This window comes from Stenella coeruleoalba (assembly GCF_951394435.1).
Source record: "Stenella coeruleoalba genome assembly, chromosome: 16".
In the NCBI taxonomy this organism is placed as follows: domain Eukaryota; kingdom Metazoa; phylum Chordata; class Mammalia; order Artiodactyla; family Delphinidae; genus Stenella; species Stenella coeruleoalba.
The window spans coordinates 30990019-31015794 of NC_137162.1; the positions used below are offsets into that span (position 1 = coordinate 30990019).

Sequence of the window (25776 nt, forward strand, 5' to 3'; positions counted from 1 at the left end):
CCCCTCCTCTCCATCTGCCAGTGCCTGAGTTCATCCCTGTAGGCCCACACTCACCTCCCTGCCTCCAGTCAGTCCCTCCTCCACTGCACCAGAGAGTGCCCATTCTAGAGCAGAAATAGCTGGCGATGGCACCTCCTGGCATGAAAGCCTTAAATTTAATTCTCTATTTTTTAGCATGCCATTGCCCTGAGTCCCACCCCTCTCTTGTAGTCACTGATGTTTCCCCCTTAATAATTCCTAGTGAGCTGTGTCATTTCGTGCTGTCTTTGCTCAATCTGTTCCTTTTGCCTGGAATATTGTCTTCCTACTCCCTTCCGATCTCTGCTTAGAAAATTCCTACACATCCTTTAGGACTCTGTCCAAACGTTACCTCTTCTGTGAAGCCTCCCTGATGTTCCTATTCAGAGTGAACCTTCTTGTGGTTCCCCAAATACCTCCATTATAATTCATGCCATGTTGTGGCCCTTGTTTACATATCTGTCTCCTCAAGTAGATGGTAAACCTCAAAAGAATAGAGATTGTTTTTGTTTGTTTAATTTTATGGATTTATTTATTTTTGGCTGCTTTGGGTCTTTGCTGCTGCGCGCTGGGCTTTCTCCTGTTGCGGCGAGCGGGGTCTACTCTTTCGCTGCGGTGCGCGGGCTTCTCATTGCGGTGGCTTCTCTTGTTGGGGAGCACAGACTCTAGGCGCGGGGACTTCAGTAGTTGTGGCACATGGGCTTTGTTGCTCCGCAGCATGTGGGATCTTCCCGGACCAGGGATCGAATCGTTGTCACCTGTATTGGCGGGTGGATTCTTAACCACTGCAGTGAAGTCCCTAGAGATTTTTGATAAGAAAAAATTTTTTTTCTACTCTCCCCAGCACAGAATGGAGTTAAATCGGTAATTGGCGCCTGCTAGGAATTTAGCAAATATTTATCATGCAAGTGAGTGAATGGGTGGATGGATAGACTGCTACTGCTTGGGTTGACAGCTAGCCATCAAGTCGTGTACCACAGTGCAGGTGGGTTACAGATTAGTGGAAAGAAGCTTCACATTCCCACCCGCTGTAAGTTCCTAATATATTTATACTTCAAAGTTAGGAAAGGCAGATGGTGACAAGAACAGGAGCAGATGCATTATATCTTTGCATGGCATTTCCCTTGCAGGGCATTAGTCCCTATAGAGTGGGCAGCTGACAATATCACACTCTTCATAGGTAAAGTCGTGCCAGTAGAGAAAAAGAAAAGAAGCCAACATCTTGCTGAGCCATTGCCCCCTTGTTTTTTAATATGTTTTGACATTTACTAGTGATTTGCCAATCACTAACAATCTATGCATTCCCCTTTAAGGCGTAGCCTAGGTACTGCCAAATCAGAACATACTTCTGAAGGCCTCCTGGAGTACCAAGAGTTAATCCTTTAGCTGCTGACTTGTAAGGAGATCTGTGAAGTCCCTGGGGGATGGGGGGTAGTGGTCAGAGAGTAAGGGGACTCGGGCCGGAGGCTATTTACTAATAGGGAAGCTTAAAGATATTTTTAACAATGTTGTGATCATACAAAAGCATACCATCTAAATAATAGGCCTGCTTTAAAAGAATGTAACCAACATTAGGATTGCTGGGTTCTTGAACCAAACTTATCATCAGCACAGACCTCACCCTCAACACGGAGGAGAAAGCAGCCAGTGCCCGGGTCTCCGGACTGGACAATCCTGTCTCCAGCTCCAACTTCCCAGCGTCCTGGAGAGGCCGTCTCCCCCACAGACCACCACTTGATTCTGATTTAATAACCTTTATTTTCATGGTTCTGATATGTCTGTAATCACAAACCCATTTCCCTGAGATGGGGCTTCCAATGCTTAGCTGGGTTGTTCATCAGAATGAAATGTGGAGATGGTTTGCTTGTAGACTCGCCCCAACTGCAGAGTCGGGCAGCAGAGGAAGAGGGACCAGTAGGGAATCGTGACTCTCTTTGTGATGGAAGGTAAAATGTAAGGCTTATGGGGCATACGTGGGGAAAAGTTCTAAGAATACATCTTTCATCATAATAATAAAATTATTAGCTTTACCTCTTGAGTGCCTACTCTAAGCCAAAAGTGCTATCCACTTTCCAACTGTCATCTCACACAGTATAGGTATCTGCAATTCCAATATAGATACCTACCTCTCCAACATAGGTATCTTTACCTCTGTCTGGCAGATGAGAAAGAGGTTCAGAGAAGTTGAACTTATTCTCCAGATGTGTGCATAAATGCCTCTGCCATACGTTCTCATAGGTTCTGAATGTGCCCTATCAAAACTTTCAGTGCAGCGTACTGATTTTCCCTGTTGTCTGTCTCATCCATTATATTCTCAGCACCTTAAGGGAAAGTTCCATGCCCATTTTACTTGCTGATATATCCCACACCCAGGAGTAGATGCACAATAGATAAATGTCTGTTGAGAGGAAGGAAGGAAGCAAGGAAGCCAGCCTAAGCTTACTCAAGTGATAAGTGGTATCACCTGACTGTCCTTCAGCTTTCTCCTTTAAGCCCATGGTTCGCAGGGCAGGTCGGGCGATGGAAGGAGACCGTCCATTTGTTTTCTCTGGATAAAGAGACAACCACACAAAACCATCTACTCCCAGGTGCCACTGCAGACCCTCCTGAGGATGTCTGTTGTTATTCTTTTCTACTTCTGCCTCCCTCTCTGGCTCCTGAAATGGCCTGTCTTTTCCCAACTCTTTTGTCGTTTCCTTGACCTACACAAACTTGCATTCAAGAGACATTTAGTAAATATTTACTCATTGATTCATTCAGTCCTCAAGTACGCAGTTCCAGGGTAGCACAGTTCAATTACAGCACCTGACAAAGCTCTCTTTCTTGACTTACTGACTTGCTTCCAAGAGAATTAAATATTGGTTTTACAGCACACATGAGGAAATACCATCTGTAGTTGTTGAACCCTCTGTAAATACCTTCACCCAGGTCTGTCTGGAGTATCATTTAGTACCGTTCAAAAACCATCTAGACTAACGTGGAGGGAGGCTTCTAGGAAAGCAGACATGGAGTTGGGACAACACACTTAGTGATCCCAGGTGGAAGTAGTTGTGAGAAGCCGACTTCAGAAATTCTCAAGTCCTCTCAAGGGATCTCCCCACTGCAGTGTGTCTCCTGCCTGGCTGCACATTTGAATCACTGGAGTTTTAAAATATAGGTTTTATTATTATTTAGGTATGGCAAGGTCAGCAGATCAGGAGACAACTGCCTTTTTTTTTTTTTTTTTTTGTGGTACACGGGCCTCTCACCGCCGTGGCCTCTCCCGTTGCGGAGCACAGGCTCCGGACACGCAGACCCAGTGGCCATGGCTCACGGGCCCAGCCGCTCCACGCCATGTGGGATCTTCCCGGACCGGGGCACGAACCCATGTCCCCTGCATCGGCAGGCGGACTCTCAACCACTGCGCCACCAGGGAAGCCCCACGACTGCCTTTGAATAGGGAGTTTGTTATACTCCTAGATCCCAAGAGGAGGGGGCATATTATGCCAGGGTGGGGCACACAGGAAAGCCCCAGGTTTAGGCAGGAGAAATGTCAGGGAGGGGAGAAACATGGGCAAGAGCCTTTATTTTGGGTTCTGCAGGAAGGAACAAGTGAGGCAGGCTAGGCAGATTAAGGATTGGCTAGTTTGAATAATTTCAGCGGGCTCCGGGGCAAAGGGGCTGTCTCCAGTTGTCTAGCACCTGGCCCTGGGGTGATTAGGGCAGTGGATAGTGGTCCCGAATGTGAGAGTCCCATTAAAGGACATGGTTGGAGTATGGGCTCTGGACTGGTTAGTTTGCATGTGAAAGGTGTGCTCACTGCAGGTTGTTTGCTATCTCTAGGAATTAGCTTTCCCTAGGAGGGGCAGGCCCTCCAGGATCAGCCAGGGCCCAGATGTCAAAGCCTCAGAAAATAAACGACATGGTTAATATAACTGGTTGAAGGAGGGACACTATTTAAAAGTTGTGATGCTTGAACCCTATCCTCCAGAGATTACGATGGAATAGGTCTGGGATCGAGCCTGGCAACTGTTATTTTTCAAAGCTCTGCTGGTGATTCTAATGTGCAGCTAGGATTGCAAGCCACAGCTTAGCATGTATGCCACTGAAAGGTCCGTATGTTTCTCCACTTTTATTAATTGAAGAACATGTCCTTTGCATAGTATACCAAGTTTGCAACAAATCATGGATGCCTGAGAACTAGTTAATTAAATTCGTTTGATAATAATTGTGTTATCTTTCATTTCAGGCCTCCGACCAGGGAGACCTTCCATCCTCCTCCACCTGTTCCACCCAGAGGTCGCTGATTCCACCTCCTAAAGCCTGCCTACTTCGGGACCTTGAGACTTGTGGTTTTCAGCCTGTTAATGATGTCTTCATGTTGAGTTTTATGGCCTGAATGCTGACCTTAAGACCCAGTCTCATTGCTGATATTGTCGCAGCCCTGCTGGTCTGGGCTTTCCTTGAAGAAGATATTATTAAGGCACAAAGAGGTGAAACTAAGGACTTCATTCACCATCATCAAGTATATTGATCCCTATTCTTGTTTGCCAAAAGGACGACGACTTAATTGGAATACTAACCTCTAATTTGGCATGTCAGGAGCCTGAAAAGATTGTTCAGAAATGTACATTACAAGTGATTTTACTGCAATGTACTTATATTAGGTCTTACTTATTTGCTAGTCCAATCTAATTTCTAGAAGTGATTATGATTTGACTTACAGTATTCAAGTAAGAAGATATGTCCTAATTTTTAAATGATTCTTCAGCTTTTCTGTAGCTTCAGGAGGGTGTTTAAATGCCAGGGCTAGTCACATACAACAAACTCAAAAGGACTTTAGAGAGGGATGAGTCCTAATTCCTTTTATATAGAAGGCAAATCTGAGGTTTCACAGAAGGCTGGAACCAAGAACACTCAGTTGGTTAGACGAAGAGGTGGGTCTAGAATCAGGACCTGCTGATATCAGGTCACCATACTTTCCATCTCCAAATAGCCAAGCTCTCTCCCTCAAGAAATGCGCAGATGTAGAAATTTGGTCAGTGACTGACTATTGGCCTTCCAGACGTTTCCTTCTTCCATATCTCCCAGGTTTGGGACTATCAAGTGTTTGGAGCATTTATAAGTCAGTATGCTTGCAAAACAGTGATGCTACCAAAGAACATCTAAAAAATGGTTGGGAACCAGAAGCTTGGGATGCCAGGGACCCCACTTATTGCTCTGCACCCTTAGATGCAGAGCAATAGATCTTAGTTCTGGCCATAGGAGAGAGGAGGACCCTTGACTTTTACTCTGCTGATGGGTCAGAAGAAGAAGGAGGAACTTAAAGTAGAAATAGTTATCTATTTCGTTATATACACGTTATTACCACCAGGCTTGGGAAATTTGTGCAGAGAATGTAGAGCCTTAAACATATCATTAATTTTGAGTCCCTAGCACATCAATCTACCTTCAAAGCACAGGCCCTTAACTGATGCTTAAACATACAGTAAAATTAGTATCAGACCTATTTCTTTAAAAATTATCAGAAATCTGGTGCTTCTCCATGAAATTATTCTCCATCCCACACAAAGATATAAAAGCCATACTATTAAAGATCCAGTTAAGTACAGTTTTATTGGGTCCTTTTGTAATGATCAATGGTTCTTTTTCAATCGAATTCCTCAGTCCAGCAAACAAGGACTTATTGAAGTTAATAGCTTCTGAGATCTTGGGGTTTTGTTATTCTGTTTTTTTGTTTTGTTTTGTTTTTTTCTGACATAAAATACACTATTGGCGCCGGCCATTAAGAGAGTATTTGTGGAAATTTTACCTACCACAATGCCTGGCACATAGTAGCCATTTTGCAATGGTCCCTTTACTCTCCTGGTCACTTATCTGGGAGAAATAGGGTGATATGAGATAAAAGGAGAAGAGAAATACAAGGTTGGTATGGTTATCCTTCCTCTTCTTGATAGGCTCTGTTTTAAGCACATTTGATCTTGATAAAAGATATACTTTTAAAGATATTTAGTACCTCTAAGCTCCCTTTTGGATGGGAAATTTAGATTTTTTTTTTTTTTTTACATTCTTTGGTTAACAAGCATTTAGATCAGTAACATGGCAAAATCTGCTCCCAGCCAATGGTGTTACCATCTTTGTATGCACATCACTGTGCAATATTGGAATATTTTATTGCATTTTTATTCTTATATGAAAATAAGTGGAAAACATGAAATTAAAAGTGCTTATGAGATACCTGGGTTTCATAAATGTGACACACACTTGAGACACAGAAGGAAATGATCAGGAGTGCCACGTCAAAAATGACAAGTCTTAAATCCTCACTGAATGTTCACTGAACATCCAAAACGATTGGTTGTGTGTAAAAGTAAAAGAGGAAAATGAAAAATTTGGATGAAACTCTGGGACCATGTTATCAAAGAATGTCTCTAATGCTGGGGTGAAATTTTTCATTCTCTAGAAACAGAACCACCCATTATAATGTAAATTTATTCAACTTCCACACACTCAACTTTTGTATACATTTTTAGGAATACATTATGTAACAAAACCATGAATTTAAATACAATGAGAATCAGAAACTAAATTGTAGCTAGGTGTCCAAAGAGACAGTTAAAAAGTTCTCTATATGATGCCTTGGGAGACAGCTGTGTGGCCACCATCCTTCCCCAAGATTTTACAAACTGGCTCATAGACAGTGAAGCTATTGGTCATATTCACTGCCATTGCCTTTGCCTCTAACTGTGCAAGGTACCTTGTCCTCCAGTTCCCAGGCCAGCACTGTTCCTTCATCTTATGTTAAAACCTGTGAGCAGACAACCCAACTATATGAGCATCACAGTATGAATACTGAGAGACTCTGAACAGGAGGTTTGTGTTGCAATCAAATAATTTAACTTGATGTATTTAATGATGTGAATAATCCCTAATGCTTTGCCATAATTAGGCAAAGTAATAGTATGTAAATGACTTCAATGAATATTTTTACAAGTCAAGCTAAGTTACCTACCCTCTCCCCCTCTTTTGTCTTACTTTGTTATTAAAAAAGAGAGATCCTACTCTGTCCTACATCACCTCAATAGCTGGGATTTTTAGATCCCTCTCGCATTTGCCCCTGGAAGTAAGTTGGTTTTCTGTGCTATCTTTCAAAGCATAGTGTGTGGTTTTGCAGCTGGTTGGCTGAGGAAGTATTAGTAACAGATTTATTTCTAAGAAAGACAAGTAGCTAATTTGGATAACTCTAGAAGATTCATCCTAAAAATCAGTCCTCAATTTTGAAAAATCTTCCTGTATAAATATTTGCTTTGGTTTGATAAATAGTGTTCTATTCATTTCCAGGTGAGTTATTAAGAATATAAGATGGCCTTCCTCATTCATTCCTGATGGCCAGATACTATGTTCATCAGAGTGGTAAGAGGATGAGTGGGAGGTAGAAAGATGTGTTCTGACTTCTGAGGCAAAACTCAGAATTCGTTTTCTCATAGAAACTGTAATAAATAGGTTCCTTGGCTAGCTCGCCAGAGCCCATTTAACCCACAATATAGGAGAAAATGTGTTAGCTAGCCATGCAGTAAGAGTTAGCATGATGTAGACAAAGAACATGGCTTGGAAGTCAGGAAACCTGGATTTTATTTTGGACTGCTGCTGACTTGCTGAATTCACTGAACTTGACTCCCCATCATCTGTGAAGTAAAATGTTTTGTGTTTAGTAATAACTCAGGTCCCTTCACCTCTTTAAGTTTAGGACTAAGGCAATTCCCCTTGGCGGGGAATACCTCATTCTGATGAAGGAGGGAGACAACCTTACTAGACTCACCACCTAATTAGCAAGGGATCTTATTATGTGGCAACTCCCATTCCATGCTCTGTATCAGTGTTATGACAGATCAGTTAAAAGAAATGTGTCAGAAACAGTGAAATGGGAACTGTACAAAGAAATTAATAGCTTTAGTTGCTCTTTGGTCTAAGAACCAATGTTTTAAGTGATTGTTTCCTAAAGAAAGAATTCAGACCAATTATAAAATTCTTCAGTATCTAGAACACTTCATCAAGAACAGAAAAGGTAGAGGTAGAAGGTGGTAAATAGCAATAGAAAAGTTACTAGCAAGACAAACATAAAGTAGAAAGAAGAAATAAAATTTCAAAGAAAAGGTAGCTGAAGATGGAAATCAGAAGATATGTTGTCATCTATAGACCAAGACTTTTGATGATCATGTTTATTAAGAATAAGAATAAAAGGTTGAAATTCTGGTTTTCTGGATCATTTGCTGGTCATAAACTCTTTAACCAATTGAGTCTTATTAGAACTATCATGAAAAAGAAGTTGTACAGCCATTTGGGAGGGGTTTCCTTTCACTGGCATTTTCCCCTTCAACCTTTTTGGTGTCAGGGAATGAGATCATTAATCTAGATGAAGAAACTGATGAAATAAGATTTATCAATGTTTTACACTGTCCAGTTTGGCAGAACAACCCTGATTTTGATGGTGCCCCTGAGTCCTAACAATTTTTGAGCCCTGTGGGTCATCAGCCTCCAAGAATCTTTGAAGCCATATTCCTTTTTCTCTAATCAGTTATTTTATCTCCTATTCCTTCTTCCCAAGCCTACTGTTATCAGACTTTTATCCCCTAAAGCCATTTATCATCATCATTTCCTAGTACCTACCAGAGTTCCTGGCACATAATAGATGCTCAATAAATATTCCTTGAATTAATGGCCCTACATGCTCTTCCCTTCATTAAACTTTCCCAAATACTCCACCAAAATAGGGTTTGCTTTTCTCTCCTCGCCCATTGCTCTTTTTTTTTTTTTTTGAGAACCGTGGGAAATTTGTTTCATGTTTTAGTAAGTTCATATTAGTCTTGAAGAGAAATGCCACTCAGTGTAAATAATCAATGCAAACTTCAGAACTTTCCAGACATAACTTTTTTCTGCTTTATAACAAAGTGAGTCAGCTATACATATACATATATCCCCATATCTCCTCCCTCTTGCGTCTCCCTCCCACTCTCCCTATCCCACTCCTCTAAGTGGTCACAAAGCACCTAGCTGATCTCCCTGTGCTATGCGGCTGCTTCTCACTAGCTATCTATTTTACATTTGGTAGTGTATATATGTCCATGCCACTCTCTCACTTCGTCCCAGTTTACCCTTCCCCCTCCCCGTGTCCTCAAGTCCATTCTCTATGTCTGTGTCTTTATTCCTGTCCTGCCCCTAGGTTCCTGAGAACCATTTTTTTTTTATATTCCATACATACGTGTTTTTGTTTTTTGTATTTGTTTTTCTCTTTCTGACTTACTACACTCTGTATGACAGACTCTAGGTCCATCCATCTCACTACAAATAACTCAATTTCGTTTCTTTTTATGGCTGAGTAATATTCCATTGTATATATATGCCACATCTTCTTTATCCATTCATCTGTCGATGGAAACTTAGGTTGCTTCCATGTCCTGGCTATTGTAAATAGTGCTGCAGTGAACATGGTGGTACATGACTCTTTTTGAATTATGGTTTTCTCAGGGTATATGCCCAGTAGTGGGATTGCTGGGTCATATGGTAGTTCTATTTTTAGCTTTTTAAGGAACCTCCATACTGTTCTCCATAGTGGCTATATCAATTTACATTCCCACCAACAGTACAGGAGGGTTCCCTTTTCTCCACACCCTCTACAGCATTTATTGTTTGTAAATTTTTTGATGATGGCCCTTCTGACCAGTGTGAGGTGAGACCTCATTGTAGTTTTGATTTGCATTTCTCTAATTATTAGTGCTGTTGAGCATCCTTTCATGTGTTTGTTGGCAATCTGTATATTTTCTCTGGAGAAATGTCTGTTTAGGTCTTCTGCCCATTTTTGGATTGGGTTGTTTGTTTTTTTGATATTGAGCTGCATGAGCTGCTTGTAAATTTTGGAGATTAATCCTTTGTCAGTTGCTTCATTTGCAAATATTTTCTCCCATTCTGAGGGCTGTCTTTTCGTCTTGTTTATGGTTTCCTTTGCTGTACAAAAGCTTTTAAGTTTCATTAGGTCCCATTTGTTTATTTTTGTTTTTATTGCCTTTACTCTAGGAGGTGGATCAAAAAAGATCTTGCTGTGATTTATGTCAAAGAGTGTTCTTCCTGTGTTTTCCTCTAAGAGTTTTATAGTGTCCGGTCTTACATTTAGGTCTCAAATCCATTTTGAGTTTACTTTTGTGTATGGTGTTAGGGAGTGTTCTAATTTCATTCTTTTACATGTAGCTGTCCAGTTTTCCCAGCACCACTTATTGAAGAGACTGTCTTTTCTCCATTGTATATCCTTGCCTCCTTTGTCATAGATTAGTTGACCATAGGTGTGTGGGTTTATCTCTGGGCTTTCTATCCTGTTCCATTGATCTATATTTCTGTTTTTGTGCCAGTAGCATATTGTCTTGATGACTGTAGCTTTGTAGTATAGTCTGAAGTAAGGGAGTCTGATTCCTCCAGCTCCGTTTTTTCCCCTCAAGACTTCTTTGGCTATTTGGGGTCTTTTGTGTCTCCATACAAATTTTAAGATGATTTGTTCAAGTTCCATAAAAAATGCCATTGGTAATTTGATAGGGATTGCATTGAATCAGTAGATTGCTTTGGGTAGTGTAGTCATTTTCACAGTATTGATTCTTGCAATCCAAGAACATGGTATATCTCTCCATCTGTTTGTATCATCTTTAATATCTTTCATCAATGTCTTATAGTTTACTGCATAAAGGTCTTTTGTCTCCTTAGATAGGTTTATTCCTAAGTATTTTGTTCTTTTTGTTGCAATGGTAAATGGGAGTGTTTCCTTAATTTCTCTTTCAGATTTTTCATCATTAGTGTATAGGGATGCAAGAGATTTCTGTGCATTAATTTTGTATCCTGCTACTTTACCAAATTCATTGATTAGCTCTAGTAGTTTTGTGGTAGCATCTTTAGGATTCTCTATGTATAGTATCATGTTATCTGCAAACAGTGACAGCTTTAATTCTTCTTTTCCAATTTGGATTCCTTTTATTTCTTTTTCTTCTCTGATTGCTGTGGCAAAAAATTCCAAAACTATGTTGAATAATAGTGGTGAGAGTGTCGCCCATTGCTCTTATTGCCTATCAAACATTTGCAGAGTTGGTCACATTTTGTGCAGTTCTTTTTTGTACACTGTAATCTCTGTTCTCTTCTATGTGTGTAATGTTTCCTGGTTTTAGGTCTACACTCCTCAAGTGAATACTTCATACTTTTTCTTGTGTCCTCCCCACCCCAAAGTAATTGCTAACCTAGAGCACCTGACACCACCTAGCAAATGCTTACTGCCTCAAATCTGTGGAGGTTGGTGATGGATGTTTAAGCAAGAAACTACTCATGCATCTTTATTCAGCACTTACACTGCTTGTTCTTCAATTGCCCATCATCACTTGATTCAAAACTGTGATTATTCATTCACAGAGCATTTACTGAGCTTCCACTATGAGGAAGTCACTGTGTTAGGTGCTCTGGGGGATATACAAAGATGTATAAGAAGCCTCCTCTGATTTCTATTGTAATTACTGGCATATGATTCATTCAGCAATTAATCATGTACTGCCTTGTGATGCGTCTTAGACTATCTAGAATGTGTTCTTTAAATCCTTCTATGCTATGTGACTTTTTACTTATGAATGTCTTCAGTAAATAGTTATTGAATGTCTATGATGTGACAAGCACTGTCCCAGCAGCTGGGACAGATATAAACAAATAGTAGTACAGTACTTTGTTGGCTGCCATCAACAAAGGTCAGAATGTAGTACAGAAGAGGAAATGGGACTATGGTAGTTATGACATAAATGCAACTGGAATCCTGAAGAAGGGATGCTCAGCTTCCTGAGGGCATCATGCAAGTTTTCACTAAAGAGGTCATTCATTTAGCCCTGTAAAACGAGAAACAAAGTTTGTCCATTCATTTCCTTTCTAGGCAAAGGGAAATCAATCTAAAAAAGAGTGGATATATGTTTAACTGATTCACTTTGCTGTAAGCGGAAACTAACACAACATTGTAAATCAACTATACTCCAATAAGAAAAAAAAAAGAGCAAAGGCACAGAGGTATAAAAGAACCTGGTATATTTGGGAAATATAGGGCTATAGCCTGAGGTAGAAGAGATCAGTGGGAGGTGAAGCTGAGGAGATAAATTGGGATCCGATTCTGCAGCTGCATGTTAACAGGAGTATACTTTAGGATTTTTTTTTCCTGATTACACATGTAGCACATACGTGCAAATATTTGTATGCATGTGCAATGTTGATGGTTTGAGTCATAATCTGTCAGATTGTTTTCTATGGGTAGACTAATATTCAAAATGGAATCATACTCTATATTTTCAAGTGTTTTCACTTAAAATTATCTCTCGGCTATCATTCCATGCCAGTACATACAAGTCTATTTCATTTCTTCTTCTTTTTTTAATTTATTTAATTTTTTGGCTGCGTTGGGTCTTCATTGCTGCGTGCCGGCTTCCTGTAGTTGCGGTGAGCAGGGGCTACTCTTCATTGTGGTGCGGGGGTTTCTCATTGCGGTGGCTTCTCTTGTTGTGAAGCACAGGCTCTAGGCGTGCAGGCTTCAGTAGTTGTGGCACAAGGGCTCAGTAGTTGTGGGTCACAGGCACTAGAGCACAGGCTCAGTAGTTGTGGCGCACGGGCTTAGTTACTCTGCGGCATGTGGGATCTTCCCGAACCAGGGCTCGAACCCGTGTCCCCTGCATTGGCAGACAGATTCTTAACCACTGCACCACCAGGGGCTTCCAGGGAAGCCCCTCTATTTCATTTCTTAAAATGACTGTATGGATGGTAGTCCATGAGTAGTAAGAAAGACTGATTCTGGAACCAGATGCTTGGATCCAGTCCTTCAGCAACCACTTAAACCCCCCATCCCCCCGGGCTTCAGCGATCATTGCTGTAAAATGAACATAACTCACAGTGCCTGTTGCATAAGGATTGAGTCAATACATGTGAAGTACTCAGAATAGTGCCTGGCAGATGAAAATCTTAGCTGTGATTCCTTGATTTATGTAAACAATATTCAAGGAGTGTTTTAAGCAAGAGAGTGATATAATCAGGTTTCTTTTTAGAAGACTCACTGGCACCTGTTGGGGAGGATAAACAGGGAGGGAAGATTGGTGATAGGGATCCTGGTAGGAGGCTGCTGTAATACATAGTGAGTGAGGTGTAGAAGATTGGCTCTTACTGGCAGAGGAGAGGAAAAATAAATTCTTGATTCATTTCTAAGATAACAAACGCTAGAACTTGTTGCCTGCTGATGGCTGAGAGATGGAGACAATCCGACTCCAGTTTCCAGAGTTTTGGCTTAGAGGACTGTGTAGATGGTGATGCCATATTCATGTATATATTTAACAAATATCTTCTGAGTTTCCGCTATGGGCCTGACACAGTTCTAGTATATGTCAGTGAACAGGATCTCTGCTTAGGAGAAAAGCTTAGATTCTAAGAGGTGTTTATATCTGTGCACTGGAGACCCAACAAACAATAAATAAACAAATGAACAAGAATTTCAACAAGATTGAAATAAATATTCAGTAAATATTCACTGACTTTAAGACACTCATCCAACCCGATACCAGTTTAACAATCTCCCTTAATGACGATTATAGAGCTGGTGATTCATTCCCGGCGGGAGCCGAGCTCCTTCTGAGGGCTACTTGATCCGACCCCACCGAGAGGCGGTAGGTCAGACCATTACCCGACTTCACAGCCGAGGAAAATGAAGCCAGGAAGAGTAAAGCGTTTTGACCTAGGTTGCACAAGTTGAATGGAGGCGGCTTAGGCCCTGCGACGCGGGCCAGGCACCCGCGAGGGGCGCGAGGCCGGGGCCACTGTGCGCGCCGCCTCTCCCGCGACCCAGGGGCGGCCGGCGGGAGGGCAGGCCCTCGCGCGGTCCTCCGGGGCTGCGGGGGTCGCCCCTCTCGGGCGGGGCGGCCGGCGGCGGTTGCGGCCCCGCATCGCGAGGCACTTCCGGCGTCTGCCGGGGTGGCCGGATGACGTGGCTGAGTCAGAGGAAGAGGCACGGAGGCGCCGGGGGGCGGGGAAGGCTTCGGAGCGGGCGGTGACGGCGGCGGCGCGGAGGAGCCAAAGGCTGGGCCCGAGCCCCCGTGCGTCTGTCCGCGCCCCGTGGATGCGAATCGGCCGCGGCGGAGGCGGCGGCAGCGGCGGCGGAGGAGGAGTCGGTGGGCCAGCGCCGGGCCGGTGGGAGCGCGGAGGATGAGGCCGCTGCCGGGCGCTCCCGGCGTGGCGGCGGCCGCCGCGCTGTTGATGCTGCTGCTGCTGCCCCGGGCCCGAGCGGACGAGCACGAGCACACGGTGAGAATTGCTCCCGGCCGGCGCGGCCGCTACGGCCCTCTCCCCCGGCCCACCGCCTCGGCGGGCCCGGCGCGGCCTGGAGGGCCCAGCGGCCCGCCGAGCCCCGCGGCCGCCCGAGGGCGCCTTCCGGTTGGGCCTGGCGGAGCAGGAACCCCGGGAGCTGGGAGGAGCCCTTTCCGTGCGCTCCCGGGACAGGGCTCCGCTCCCTAAGTGCCTGGGCCTCCTTCCCCAACCCGGATCTAAATGGTGCCGCACCCCTGGGTCCAGGGGCCCTGGGAGACGGGAAAGAAGCGGGGTCTGAGGGTCGGGGCTCACTTGGCCGCGGGAGTGGGGGCCGCAGGCAGCCAGGCTTGGAGCTGGTGCCCCCCAGGAAAGGGAGCAGCGCCCGGGCTGCTGGGGACTACGACACGGCGGAAGATGTATGCACCACGTATTACCCGTCTTACAGTAACCAGGAAATACCCACCACTTTATGGTGCTCACCGGCCTTTTTCTTCCCCCTCCTGCCCAAACCGGATCATAATCCTGGCGTGGGGACCGCCTTGATAAACTTGGGGTGAAGAGCACTTTACACGTGTACAGGCACTCAGCCACACGCACCCGCCTGCGAGGCCTTTCTTGTAACTTTCTCTTCACCCTCTTTTGGCCCCTAGATGAGGCTCCCATTCCGGTGGTCTCTAACTAGGCGGCTTCTGACTGTGAGGGGTCTTGAGTTTCCCAGTCCTCTTGTCTGGCTGGGAACACTCCCTTTTGCATTTGGCCTAAAATTGATTGGCTGTTTATTTAATTGGCATTTTCCACATCAAAGCTTGGATGTTACCGACTCCTCTAGTGACTTTCACTTAGGGATGCAAGTCGGTGGCTTTCTGAAAGGTAGATCTGAGCAGGGCAGTAAAGTCTTGTAAATTAGAGGGTGCTTGTGAGTAGTTGTATTTTTAGACCTTAACTAATTAATGATACGATTTTGCATGAGAGGTTGTGTGGTACTAAATCTGCAAGTCTCCTGTCATTCCTGACAGGTGAGAAAATGAAGCAACCAGACTTCTTTTCTCTAGTCGGTAGGTTAGCTGGGCTCTTATTTTAGCTAACAACAGTTCTAAACTTTTGGCGTTCGTACCTTCAGTCACAGCCAGAAACTTCTTACCTGTATATTTTTTAAGGGACACAGTCCTGAGCTGGTGACATGTTTTTGTGCTGTATTTGTGACTTTTCACCTTAAGATAATTTTGTTCACTGGTTAAACAGTTAAAAACATTTTCTTGTTGTTTTTTCCGTCAAGTAACTTGTCTCAAAGTGTAAGAAGTGTTCATTTCCAATGGGCATTATTTTAGCCAGTGGTTACTAATATTTTTCCAGTTTTTTGAACACTTAAGGAAAGTTGCTGTGTAAAACTCAGAATTGTCTCAAGTATAGTTCCACCATACAGGCATATAAGCTTAAGAGTAGTATTTTACTTTTTTATCTCGTGTTTTATATAAACTGCTGTAATAGGGAAAAGTACGAATTAATTAAAATTTCACAAATTGGAGGTGAATAAAAAGGTCTTAGATTAATTTACAGATTTAAAATGTAAACGCCAATTTCATTGAAATTTTATTGCCAGGAACATTAAAAATTTTTTTAAACATCTTTATGGAGTGTAACTGCTTTACCATAGTGTGTTAGTTTCTGCTTTAACATTTAAATTTTTGAAGCCAGAAATTGAATATGAAATATTGGATAAAAGGTTTTTGAGAGAATATGACACGTATGAGAGAATTGTTGGACAAAAAAATTTAGAATCCATTTTATCTCAGTCATGTTTACATTGAACTGCTCTCACTTGGTTACCTATTATTTTAAAAATTATAGGAAGAATAGCATTAAGATATAACTAAAAAATTTGTCATTCATATATTTTTTGGCTGTTAGCCAAAATATTTTATTTCTTACAAGTTTCTTGAAAATATTTCTTGAAAACTAGGCATTCACCTCAAGCAGATAATAATACTGAAAAGGCTATGGTCAAGTGAATTTTTTTTCCACCAAGAAGGCAGAAGTAGCTAATGAAGACAGAATGATACTGAAGGAGGAGAAAAATTGTCAAGGGAAGGTTGCTGAGTAAGTGTTTAATAAATACTTGTAGAATTGGATTATTAATTAAAGAACAATCTTTAGAAGTTAAAGTTTGCCCTTTAGATTAACTTTTTGTGAAGACAGTTTCCAGATAGAAATAATAGCTAATAGGGCTTTTGTAGCAATATGTGGTAGGCACCGTTCTAAGTACTTTATATGTATTAACTCATATTTTAAACATACATTGATAATCTTGTGAGTGGTCTAATGTCCTTTGAATGGATGAGGAAACAGTTGCCAGAGAAGTTAAGTAACTTGCCTGGGACCACACAACCAGTACAGGTAGAGGTAGCATTTGAACTCAGGCAAACTGAATTATAGTCTTCTACGCTCTCATAGGATATGCTCTACGGCCTTTTATCCTAAAAATAGGATAGTAATACACTTGGCATTAAATTGAATAATTCTCTGTATTGATAGTATTTTTAAGTGCTTAAATGTTTGGGTAAGTTTAGCTCCATAGTGGGTTGTTACTGAAGGTGTGTTTGGGTTAGCATTAAAGAGGGACAGGGCTGCAGTGGGCATGTGACCCTTGCAGTCGCTTAATGTGTGTAAGACATAAAGACTGCTTGGTTTAATGCTCTGCTGTCACCATTTGAAATTCTTAATACTTTCTGCATTTTCATTTTGTGCTGGGCCTCACAAATTCTATAGCTGGTCCTAAGAGGGAGCAGCTGACTACTTCATGCAGTTCCAGAAAGCCCTTGATTTCTCTTACTTTACCTACTGAATTAGGATTCAGCTGACCATTTGACTCATGGCATTTTTTATGTGCTTATTTATCCAACGCTCTTAATATTCTCAGAAGAATAATGAGAAGGGAATGTGCTGCTGACTTCTAGAGTATATACACATGTAGAATATATAAAAATGGGTTCCTTTCAGTTTTTAAAAGTTGAATCATATATGAATTACGCAACGTACTGGTTTTGGTTTTTTTAAAATTAATTAATTTTTGGCTGCGTTGGGTCTTCGTTGCTGCGCACGGGCTTTCTCTGGTTGCGGTGAGCGGGGGCTACTGTTGGTTGTGGTGCGCGGGCTTCTCACTGCGGTGGCTTCTCTTGTTGCAGAACACGGGCTCTAGGCGCATGGGCCTCAGTAGTTGTGGCACACAGGCTCAGTAGTTGTGGTTTGCAGGCTCAGTAGTTGTGGCACACGGGCTTAGTTTCTCCTCAGTAGTGGGATCTTCCCGGACCAGGGCTCGGACCCGTGTCCCCTGCATTGGCAGGCGGATTCTTAACCACTGTGCCACCAGGGAAGTCCCAAATTTACTGTTTTAAATAAAAAAGAACACTTTCATGAAAGACAGGCTCTTAATAGGTGATTGAAGGATCATAAAAAGAACACTTTAGAGTGAGTGAAAGATGTATAGGGTATGGCTTATGCTTATTTGGTTTTCTGACAGTTGGAGCACTTGGAAACATCTAGAGTTAGATTATCATGTCTCCTAAGATTCCAGAGGACTCCATTAAAAGGATTGCAAATTGAGAATCATAGAATTTTAGAACTGGAAAGACTCGAGACCGTTGAATTCAACACACTCATTTTCCTAATGGCCTGAAGAGGCCCAGTGGCTGGCCCAGGGCCACAGAAAGAGTCTGAGCTACCTGATTTCTAGTCGTTTTTTCTACCTGTCTTGAACATATAATTTCCATAGTAATACTATGTAAAAATGTCAGCACCAAAAAAACAGTAATCAGTGGCACAGGAATCTTAAAAGCATTTTATGGTTTACACTGGAGCCTTGAATTTTTTTTGGCTTTGTTTCCTCAAGGTCAGAAAATCAAAAAATTTTTTTTCTGCGTCTGTTACATACCAGGCTCTGTGCTTGGCACAGCAACTGGTATTTAATCAGTGCTTGTTGAGTGACTTGAGTAATTAGGGATCTACCAGGAATAAGAATATGCAGTGTTGGAAGCATGATAACCCTACCGCTTAAAGCAGTGAACAAATGCAGACGATTGTTCATTTAAGATGCATAGTCTTGGGGATGCCTGTTGTGATTTACCTAGGTTAAAACCCCATTTTTTTGTGGCCCTTTGTATCTCTGGTAGGTAATGTTGAAAGGACCCGATCTGTGCCTAGGATAGCCTACTCTGAACCTTTGCCATAAGCACTATTACACTACGGGCTAAAAAAAAGATGTTTTGTTTGCTTTACTTAGGCAATGAAGCCTTTAGTCTTTGTCTCTATCGGGAGTATGGCCCTAGTAAAACATATGTGAAGATTTATAAAGAGGATAAGCTGTTAGCTACAAGTGAATTTGTGAGTGCTTTAATATGGATCTAGTTTTAGGAAGTGTCATAATTCATTGTCCTATTTTCAGCTGTACTCTATGGTAGACTAAAAGTTTATTTAGGTACAAAGCTATTTTGAGAGGGAGAGAGCAGTTATCTCAAGAGACTATCCAAAAATACACTGATAATTTATATGTATTAGAATTCTGATGTATGTGTTTTAAATAATTAAAAGCCATTGAAATTATGATTTCTGAAATATTTTTCTGAACTGGAATTTGCTTTCTCAGATATGTATTTTAAAGTAAGCATATATCTTTCCCCTCATCCCATAAAAATGATGGCATTTGGGTGCTTAGTCTGAGCCCTCAGTCCTTTGCCTGTCTACATAAATTCTGATTTCTTTATTGGGATTTTACACGAGAAATTCAGTAACATTATCTCCTGAAGTGTTCCTTCTGAGAAAAAGTAATTCACGATCTCTATCAAGGAGGGAAACTTCCTCACCTACACTTACCCAGCACATAAATAATATTTAAATGAGAGATCCAACATTGGTGTCTTCTTGAGAATGAAGGTCATTCCTTTTGAGATCAGAGGACAAGGAGCCTCTTAGGAAGGTTTTTTTCCTTAGTGCAGATTAAAGGCTCAAATAGAAAAGTTGTTCAGCATTCAGCACTTCCTTAGGTGCTTTGTACAGCTGTATTTTCCCCATATTCCTTCATTTAGTTTTTGCTCTTCAGTTAATGAAGCTGACTAGGGATTAGCAGAAAATGTAGTCCTAAGCTTGTAAATGTGATACTAATTAGTTAGAATGATCTTGGACAAATTATTTAACATCTCTATTTAGTTTGTTTGAATCTGTAAAATGGGGGAAATAATAGGACTTGTCTTACAGAGCTTTGAGAGATTAAATGTTTATATAAAGACCTTAGAACTATGCCCAGCGCATGGTATGTGCTTGTTAAGTTTTGGCTAATAATGATACTATCCCAAAAGACGGTAAGCACGTGCATGTTAGTGATTGGTCAGTTAAAGTTTGACCTGAGGATTGGAGAAAGGAGGATTTGGGCAGTTCTGAAGGATAAGTAGAAATCGGCCAGGTGGGTAGGAGGAGGGCATTATAGACTTGGGGGAATGACATAAGAAACAAGGTGGAGCAGGAAAGGAAAGGAAGACAGTGTTATAAGCCATTTTGGCTGGAGTGGCCAGCGTAGAAGTTGAGTGTAACAGTGAAACTTCTGAGAACTAGAAACGAATGGAACAGTGAAGTGAGGAATGCAGGTAGTCTGAATTGGCCTCCTGTCCTTTGGCTGCTTCCCAGGGAGGCCTCATGGAAGGAGCCACCCCCATGCTCAGGGATCTCCTGATCCACTGCTGTGCCTGTTTGATTTGTTTTCTCCCCTTCTTCTGGTTACACTCTGCAGGTAAGTTATAAAATTCCATCTTTCTCCGTGTCATTGGCAGCTAAGAGTTTTTCCGAGGAAAGTATCTAAAAAGAGCTTGCTAGGACGTTGTGGAATGTTTTGAAAGCAAATTAGACTAGCCTTTCAGACAAGGGTGGAGGGAAGAGCCTTACCTGTTGCTGTCTTCCCACTGAGTTGGGGGAGCCCAGGGACTTTCCTGGCAGCTTAGGGAAAGGAAAGGCTTTTCTCCTTAAAAAGTTTCTTCCATTTGGTATTTTCTAATTTCACGATATTTTAAGACACGTTTTCTCTCTTGAAAAAGAACTCTTCCCTTGACGTTGTCTTGGGAACACTTATTCTCAGGGATAAATAAGAACTATAATGAAAAATAAACATTTTTTTTTTTTGCGGTACGCGGGCCTCTCACTGTTGTGGCCTCTCCTGTTGCGGAGCATAGGCTCTGGACGCGCAGGCTCAGCAGCCATGGCTCACGGTCCCAGCCGCTCTGCGGCATGTGGGATCTTCCCGGACCGGGGCACGAATCCGTGTCCCCTGTATCGGCAGGTGGACTCTCAACCACTGCACCACCAGGGAAGCCCCAAAAGTAAACATTTTAAGTTCATGAAATCTGATTGTGGTCTGCATAAGGAGCAATAGAAAAGAAAAGAAAAACAGTTTTAGCCTTAATATTCACCCTAATCTGTCTGTATTTGTGTATATATATGTTTGTGTCTATGTTACATATATATATATATATATATATATTTTTTTTTTCTTTCTTTCTAATCCCTATTTCAGTCCTCTTCCCAGAAGGAATCCTAGGCTAAAGAATGGTACACACACACACACACACACACACACACACACACACAAAAGAATGGTACACATTTTGTTATAGTATAGTTTGCATCATGTTGTCAGATTTTTACTGCCCCATCAAGGTTTCATGAATGTTTAAAATGAGTGACTTCAGAACGTGTAGTTTAACGCATACTGTGACCCTTAAATTATTTTAGTCCTGTGTTCCAGTATGTATGAAATAAATGAATGCTCTGTTTTAACAAGTATTTATGTTCAAGTTTTTGTCTGTTTTTAAAGGAATATGAGTATTAGGATTTATAGAGAAAGTGTTTTTGTGTTTATTTTCACGAGTTACATTTATAAAAATTCTGCAGAATAGGTCCTTTCTTTCAGTGTGGTAATCCTAAATGGATGCATTTGGTTACCTCGCCTTCCTTATTTCTCTCAAAGGATACTATCTCAGTCAGTGCACATACTTCAAACTTCTTTCACTAAGTTGCTAATAAACTTTCATTTCAGCATTTCTTCAGTGTTTTTTCATCATATTCAATACTTTTTGTGTACATGATACCATGCCAAGAGCTTTCTACTCAGTGAACAGGTTTCGATTCTAATACCAGCCCTGTTCAGTGGATAGTGATTGGTTTAGAGAACCGTTTTGAGAATTCTTACGTTATATCCCTGTGCAGAAAGGAGTACCTTGATTGATTAGTGCAGTGTAACCTTGAACATTGGATGGAAGAGTGGTGGCATACGTATATTTGTCAACCCCCTAAAGTGACAAGAGTAGTTATGAATGGGTATCTATGTATAACATTCAGACCTTTGATTGGTTCCTTCATACATGAAGGTTATCTACAGTTGTTTTTCTGAATTCACTTGAAACAGCTTATGATTTTCTATATTGTTATTCATCCTGACCCTTCTCTGCCAAAGCAGAATTAATCATTTTTATTGTTGCTACAATAGCTCTTTTTACCTTAATTGTAATACTTATTTCTTCATTGTTAATCATTTACTTGTCTGGCTCCACTATGGATTGTGAACTACTTAAAGGAAAGGACAGTATGTTATTTATCTTTATAACCTTAACACCTAATGCTGTGCATGGTACATGTCTCATGTATTCAAAAAGTCAGGTAGTTTTTTATTTCCTTGATGAGGTACCTGGATAATGTCTTATGAACAATGAGATGTTTATTAGGTTTGAAGGTGAGGTGATTAGATCTAAGTCCTACTATGGTGGTGGTATGAATCAAAAGAGGCAGATGCTTTGGCTAAGAGTAGACAAGTCAGTGTTTTTTGGAATGCGGGGGGCTTGGGGTTTGAGTCGCCATGACTGAGAGGATTGTACCATTAGAATAACAAAGTTTGGGGGGTTAGGTTTTGGGTGGGATGAGTTTGGTTTTGGAGATGCTGGATTTTGATGGAAAATGTTTATTCATTTTATATGGAAGACTGGAGGTAATGTTTGGTAGTTGGGCTAGTTGGATAGGTTCCTCTGTTACGTGCTCCACAGCACCCTACGTTATTATAATTGCTTGTTCAGTGTCCATCTTTCCCTTTAGGCTCTAAGCTCCAGTGTGTCAGGGAATGTGTCTTGTTCAAAGCTGTATCCTCAACCAACATAATTATTGGCGCATGGTAGGCACTCAGTAAATAATTGTTCACTGATTTAATTTCTGCACTGTTAGTTGACTTAAGCTGCAACTGTTGTCTTTAATTTGTATTGCTAATTAGGAATACTAGTTTTAAAATTACTCAGGTAACTGCTTTTCATAGAATCATTGGAATTTTAGACTTGAGGAGATCTTAGAAATCTTTGGCACTTGCCCCCCGTTGGACCCTGGAAAGGTGACGTCACCTACCCAAAGTCATCAGACCACACTCCAGGTTTAGCTGCATATAGTATTCACTGATGGGTAAAGCCATAATATTTATTCAAGGAAATTTGCATGCAGTACCTGTCTTTCAGGCTGATAAAGGGAAACATAGAATGATGACTTGAATGGGCTGTGGAGATTTCATAGTATGGCTTTTTCTTCCGCTTGTTTAGTCATTTCTCTCCTCTCTAGTACTTTGATCAATGGCTGTGGGGAAAAAAGGAGATGAAATTTTATTTGTGCTTGCTGACAGCATTAGGTTTTTGGAGTTTCTAGTGATTAACATGAGGTTCTGGATAAGCTATTGATTTTGTTTCCTCCTTCCTTGTCCACGTTAGCATGGTGAATCATGTTGGTTTTAGGTTCATCGTTATTTGATAGTGTAAATATTAATTATAAACATGTTCTTATAGGTTATTGGGTTTTGTTTAAACAGTATCTTCTGTAAAACAAAGTTTGGAAAACGTGAATCTGCTTGAGACCACAATCAGAGGATATAATTTTAAAATTCACTGAATTTCTTTTTTTTTTTTTTTTTGGTGGTACGCAGACCTCTCACTGTTGTGGCCTCTTCCGTTGCGGAGCACAGGCTCCGGACACGCAGGCTCAGCGGCCATGGCTCATGGGCCCAGCTGCTCCGCGGCATGTGGGATCTTCCCGGACCAGGGCACGAACCCGTGTCCCCTGCATCGGCAGGCGGGCTCTCAACCACTGCGCCACCAGGGAAGCCCCGAATTTCATTTTTAATGTGTAGACATTGACCATCCTTTTGAAACAAGCTTCCAGCATTTTATTTTAGAGCTTCCCAAACTGAGATAGTACATTTCTGTTTGGAACAAATAACAAATATTCCCTTAATTTGAATTAGATTTTTAAAAAACATATTCTTACTTGCTTTTTTTTTGGTTTCAGTATCAAGATGAAGAGGAAGTTGTCTTATGGATGAATACTGTTGGGCCCTACCATAATCGCCAAGAGACATACAAGTACTTTTCACTTCCATTCTGTGTGGGGTCAAAAAAAAGCATCAGTCACTACCATGAAACTCTGGGAGAAGCGCTTCAAGGAGTTGAATTGGAATTTAGTGGTCTGGATATTAAATTCAGAGGTACGTAAACCTTAATAGTGCTTATGATAAAAGTTAGATCGTAGACTGGGGTTTCTCAACTTTGGCACGTTGACATTGGGGCCAGATAATTATTTTTTTTTGTGGGGGCTGTCCTGTACAGGGTGGGACATTTAGCAGAGTCCCTGGCCCGCACCCACTAGATGCCAGTAGCACTCTCCAGTTGTGACAACTGAAAGTCTGTAAACATTGCTACTTGCCCTTGGTTGAGAACCACTGCTCTAGACCCTAAAATGTGTTTTAATCTCTAAGTTAAGTGTATTGCGTGTAGAAAAGTATATTAGTAACTAACAAAGATTTATTTTGAATATTTATAAAATAATAAATGATTGTTCATAAAATTACATTTCCTTAACATATTTATTTCTGAAAAGTGTTTTCTAGTAAATCCTTTAAGGATTGGACATAATGTGGTCAGGGAAAGCCTTCATAGATTCCTAATGAGGTAATTTCCAGAGGAGTGGGGATGTAATGGGCTATATGGATACTTAAAAATTATGTGTAAAGCCTCAAATTCAAACTTGTACCGTTGGCTCAATGTATTTATCAGTGTTGTATTAATTTATCTTCAGTACCTGTTAGATTGTGTGGTTTAAAATTTTAAGTCAAGGACTTGTTAAAATTGGAAAAATATCCTCCTTATCTATTTATTATGCAGGTATCTTCTTTGTTATCAGTTCCTGTGAGTGTGTTTAGATTTTTTATTTTTCTCTGTGAAGTTTGTCAGAGTGTGTATTTCCTGCATGGACATTTTTAACCTGGTAAGCAGAAGCTTGAGTAATTGAAGTTTTGGAGGATCTTTGATTAGGTGTCTTGATTTTTTTTTTTTTTTTTTTTGCTGTACGCGGGCCTCTCACTGTTGTGGCCTCTCCCGTTGCGGAGCACAGGCTCCGGACGCGCAGGCTCAGCGGCCATGGCTCACGGCCCAGCCGCTCCGCAGCATGTGGGATCTTCCCGGACCGGGGCACAAACCCGTGTCCCCTGCATTTGGCAGGCGGACTCTCAACCACTGCGCCACCTGGGAAGCCCCAGGTGTCTTGATTTTTGAATAGAGCATGGATCTTATAATCAGAAGCTTTGAATTTCAATTCTATTTCTTTTACTCTATTGATTTTAGTAAAGTTGTTTACTCCAATTTTGACTTCATTGTCTACATGTATAAAATGAATAGTAACTGACCTCTGATATTTTTAGGCTTTTGGGAGGAGAATGTGAAATGAGATATTTTAAAGATAATATTTTGAAGATAATGTTTAATTTTGATTTGTTAAATTCTATTCTTGTTTTTAGGATTTTTTTTCTTACTGTTGTTGAAAATAGGTATACATATTTACATTTTTTTCCCATGTATTATTTCTTGGGGCTTAATTATAAAATTAAGTTGTAAATTTAAACCACAGTGGCATGGCTTATAACTTCATGAATTATTGTAAACATGCCCTGAGGCTTGTTTTAATTTAATGAGGTAATTTAAATATTTAATTACAGGTAAGGAGAAAAGTTAGACTAGAGTATGTGATCTTTGGGAACCTCAATACTACATTTATTCACATACTCTCTCCTTTTCCATATTTGGTACACATTTCTAGTTTATTAAAAAGGAACCAGAGAGAAAACAGGCAAAAACCCCAAGTCCTACTTTGCTGCTATGGACAGATTTCATCACTTGTTGCAATCCTCACTCTTATTTACTAAAGAAGAGTACTCATTCAGCTGTCTTAACCATTCTTTTATTAGTTTCTTGAGGCTGAGATGGAAAGATTATTTAGATAGAGGGGTATGGTTTTCATGGGCTATAAAAGTGGGATTTATTTTCCTTTCAGACTAAACACCTTTAGATGAAAAGAATCAGAACTGGCCAGATGTTA

General features: G+C 41.2%; 2 protein-coding genes across 2 annotated transcripts in view; both read left to right on the forward strand.

Annotated features, from left to right (window-relative positions):
• PIK3AP1 (phosphoinositide-3-kinase adaptor protein 1) overlaps nt 1-8232 on the forward strand; it is a 114369-nt gene extending 106137 nt beyond the window's left edge. The window contains exon 17 of the mRNA XM_079900656.1: nt 4247-8232. Coding sequence (XP_079756782.1) covers nt 4247-4304 — 58 coding nt within the window. The 3' untranslated portion in view covers nt 4305-8232. The remainder of the gene's footprint in view (nt 1-4246) is intronic.
• Nucleotides 8233-13875: 5643 nt separating this feature from the next.
• Nucleotides 13876-25776, forward strand: part of TM9SF3 (transmembrane 9 superfamily member 3) — a 78172-nt gene continuing 66271 nt past the window's right edge. The window contains exons 1-2 of the mRNA XM_079900915.1: nt 13876-14340; nt 23695-23890. Of these exons, the coding sequence (XP_079757041.1) occupies nt 14242-14340; nt 23695-23890 (295 nt within the window). The 5' untranslated portion in view covers nt 13876-14241. The remainder of the gene's footprint in view (nt 14341-23694; nt 23891-25776) is intronic.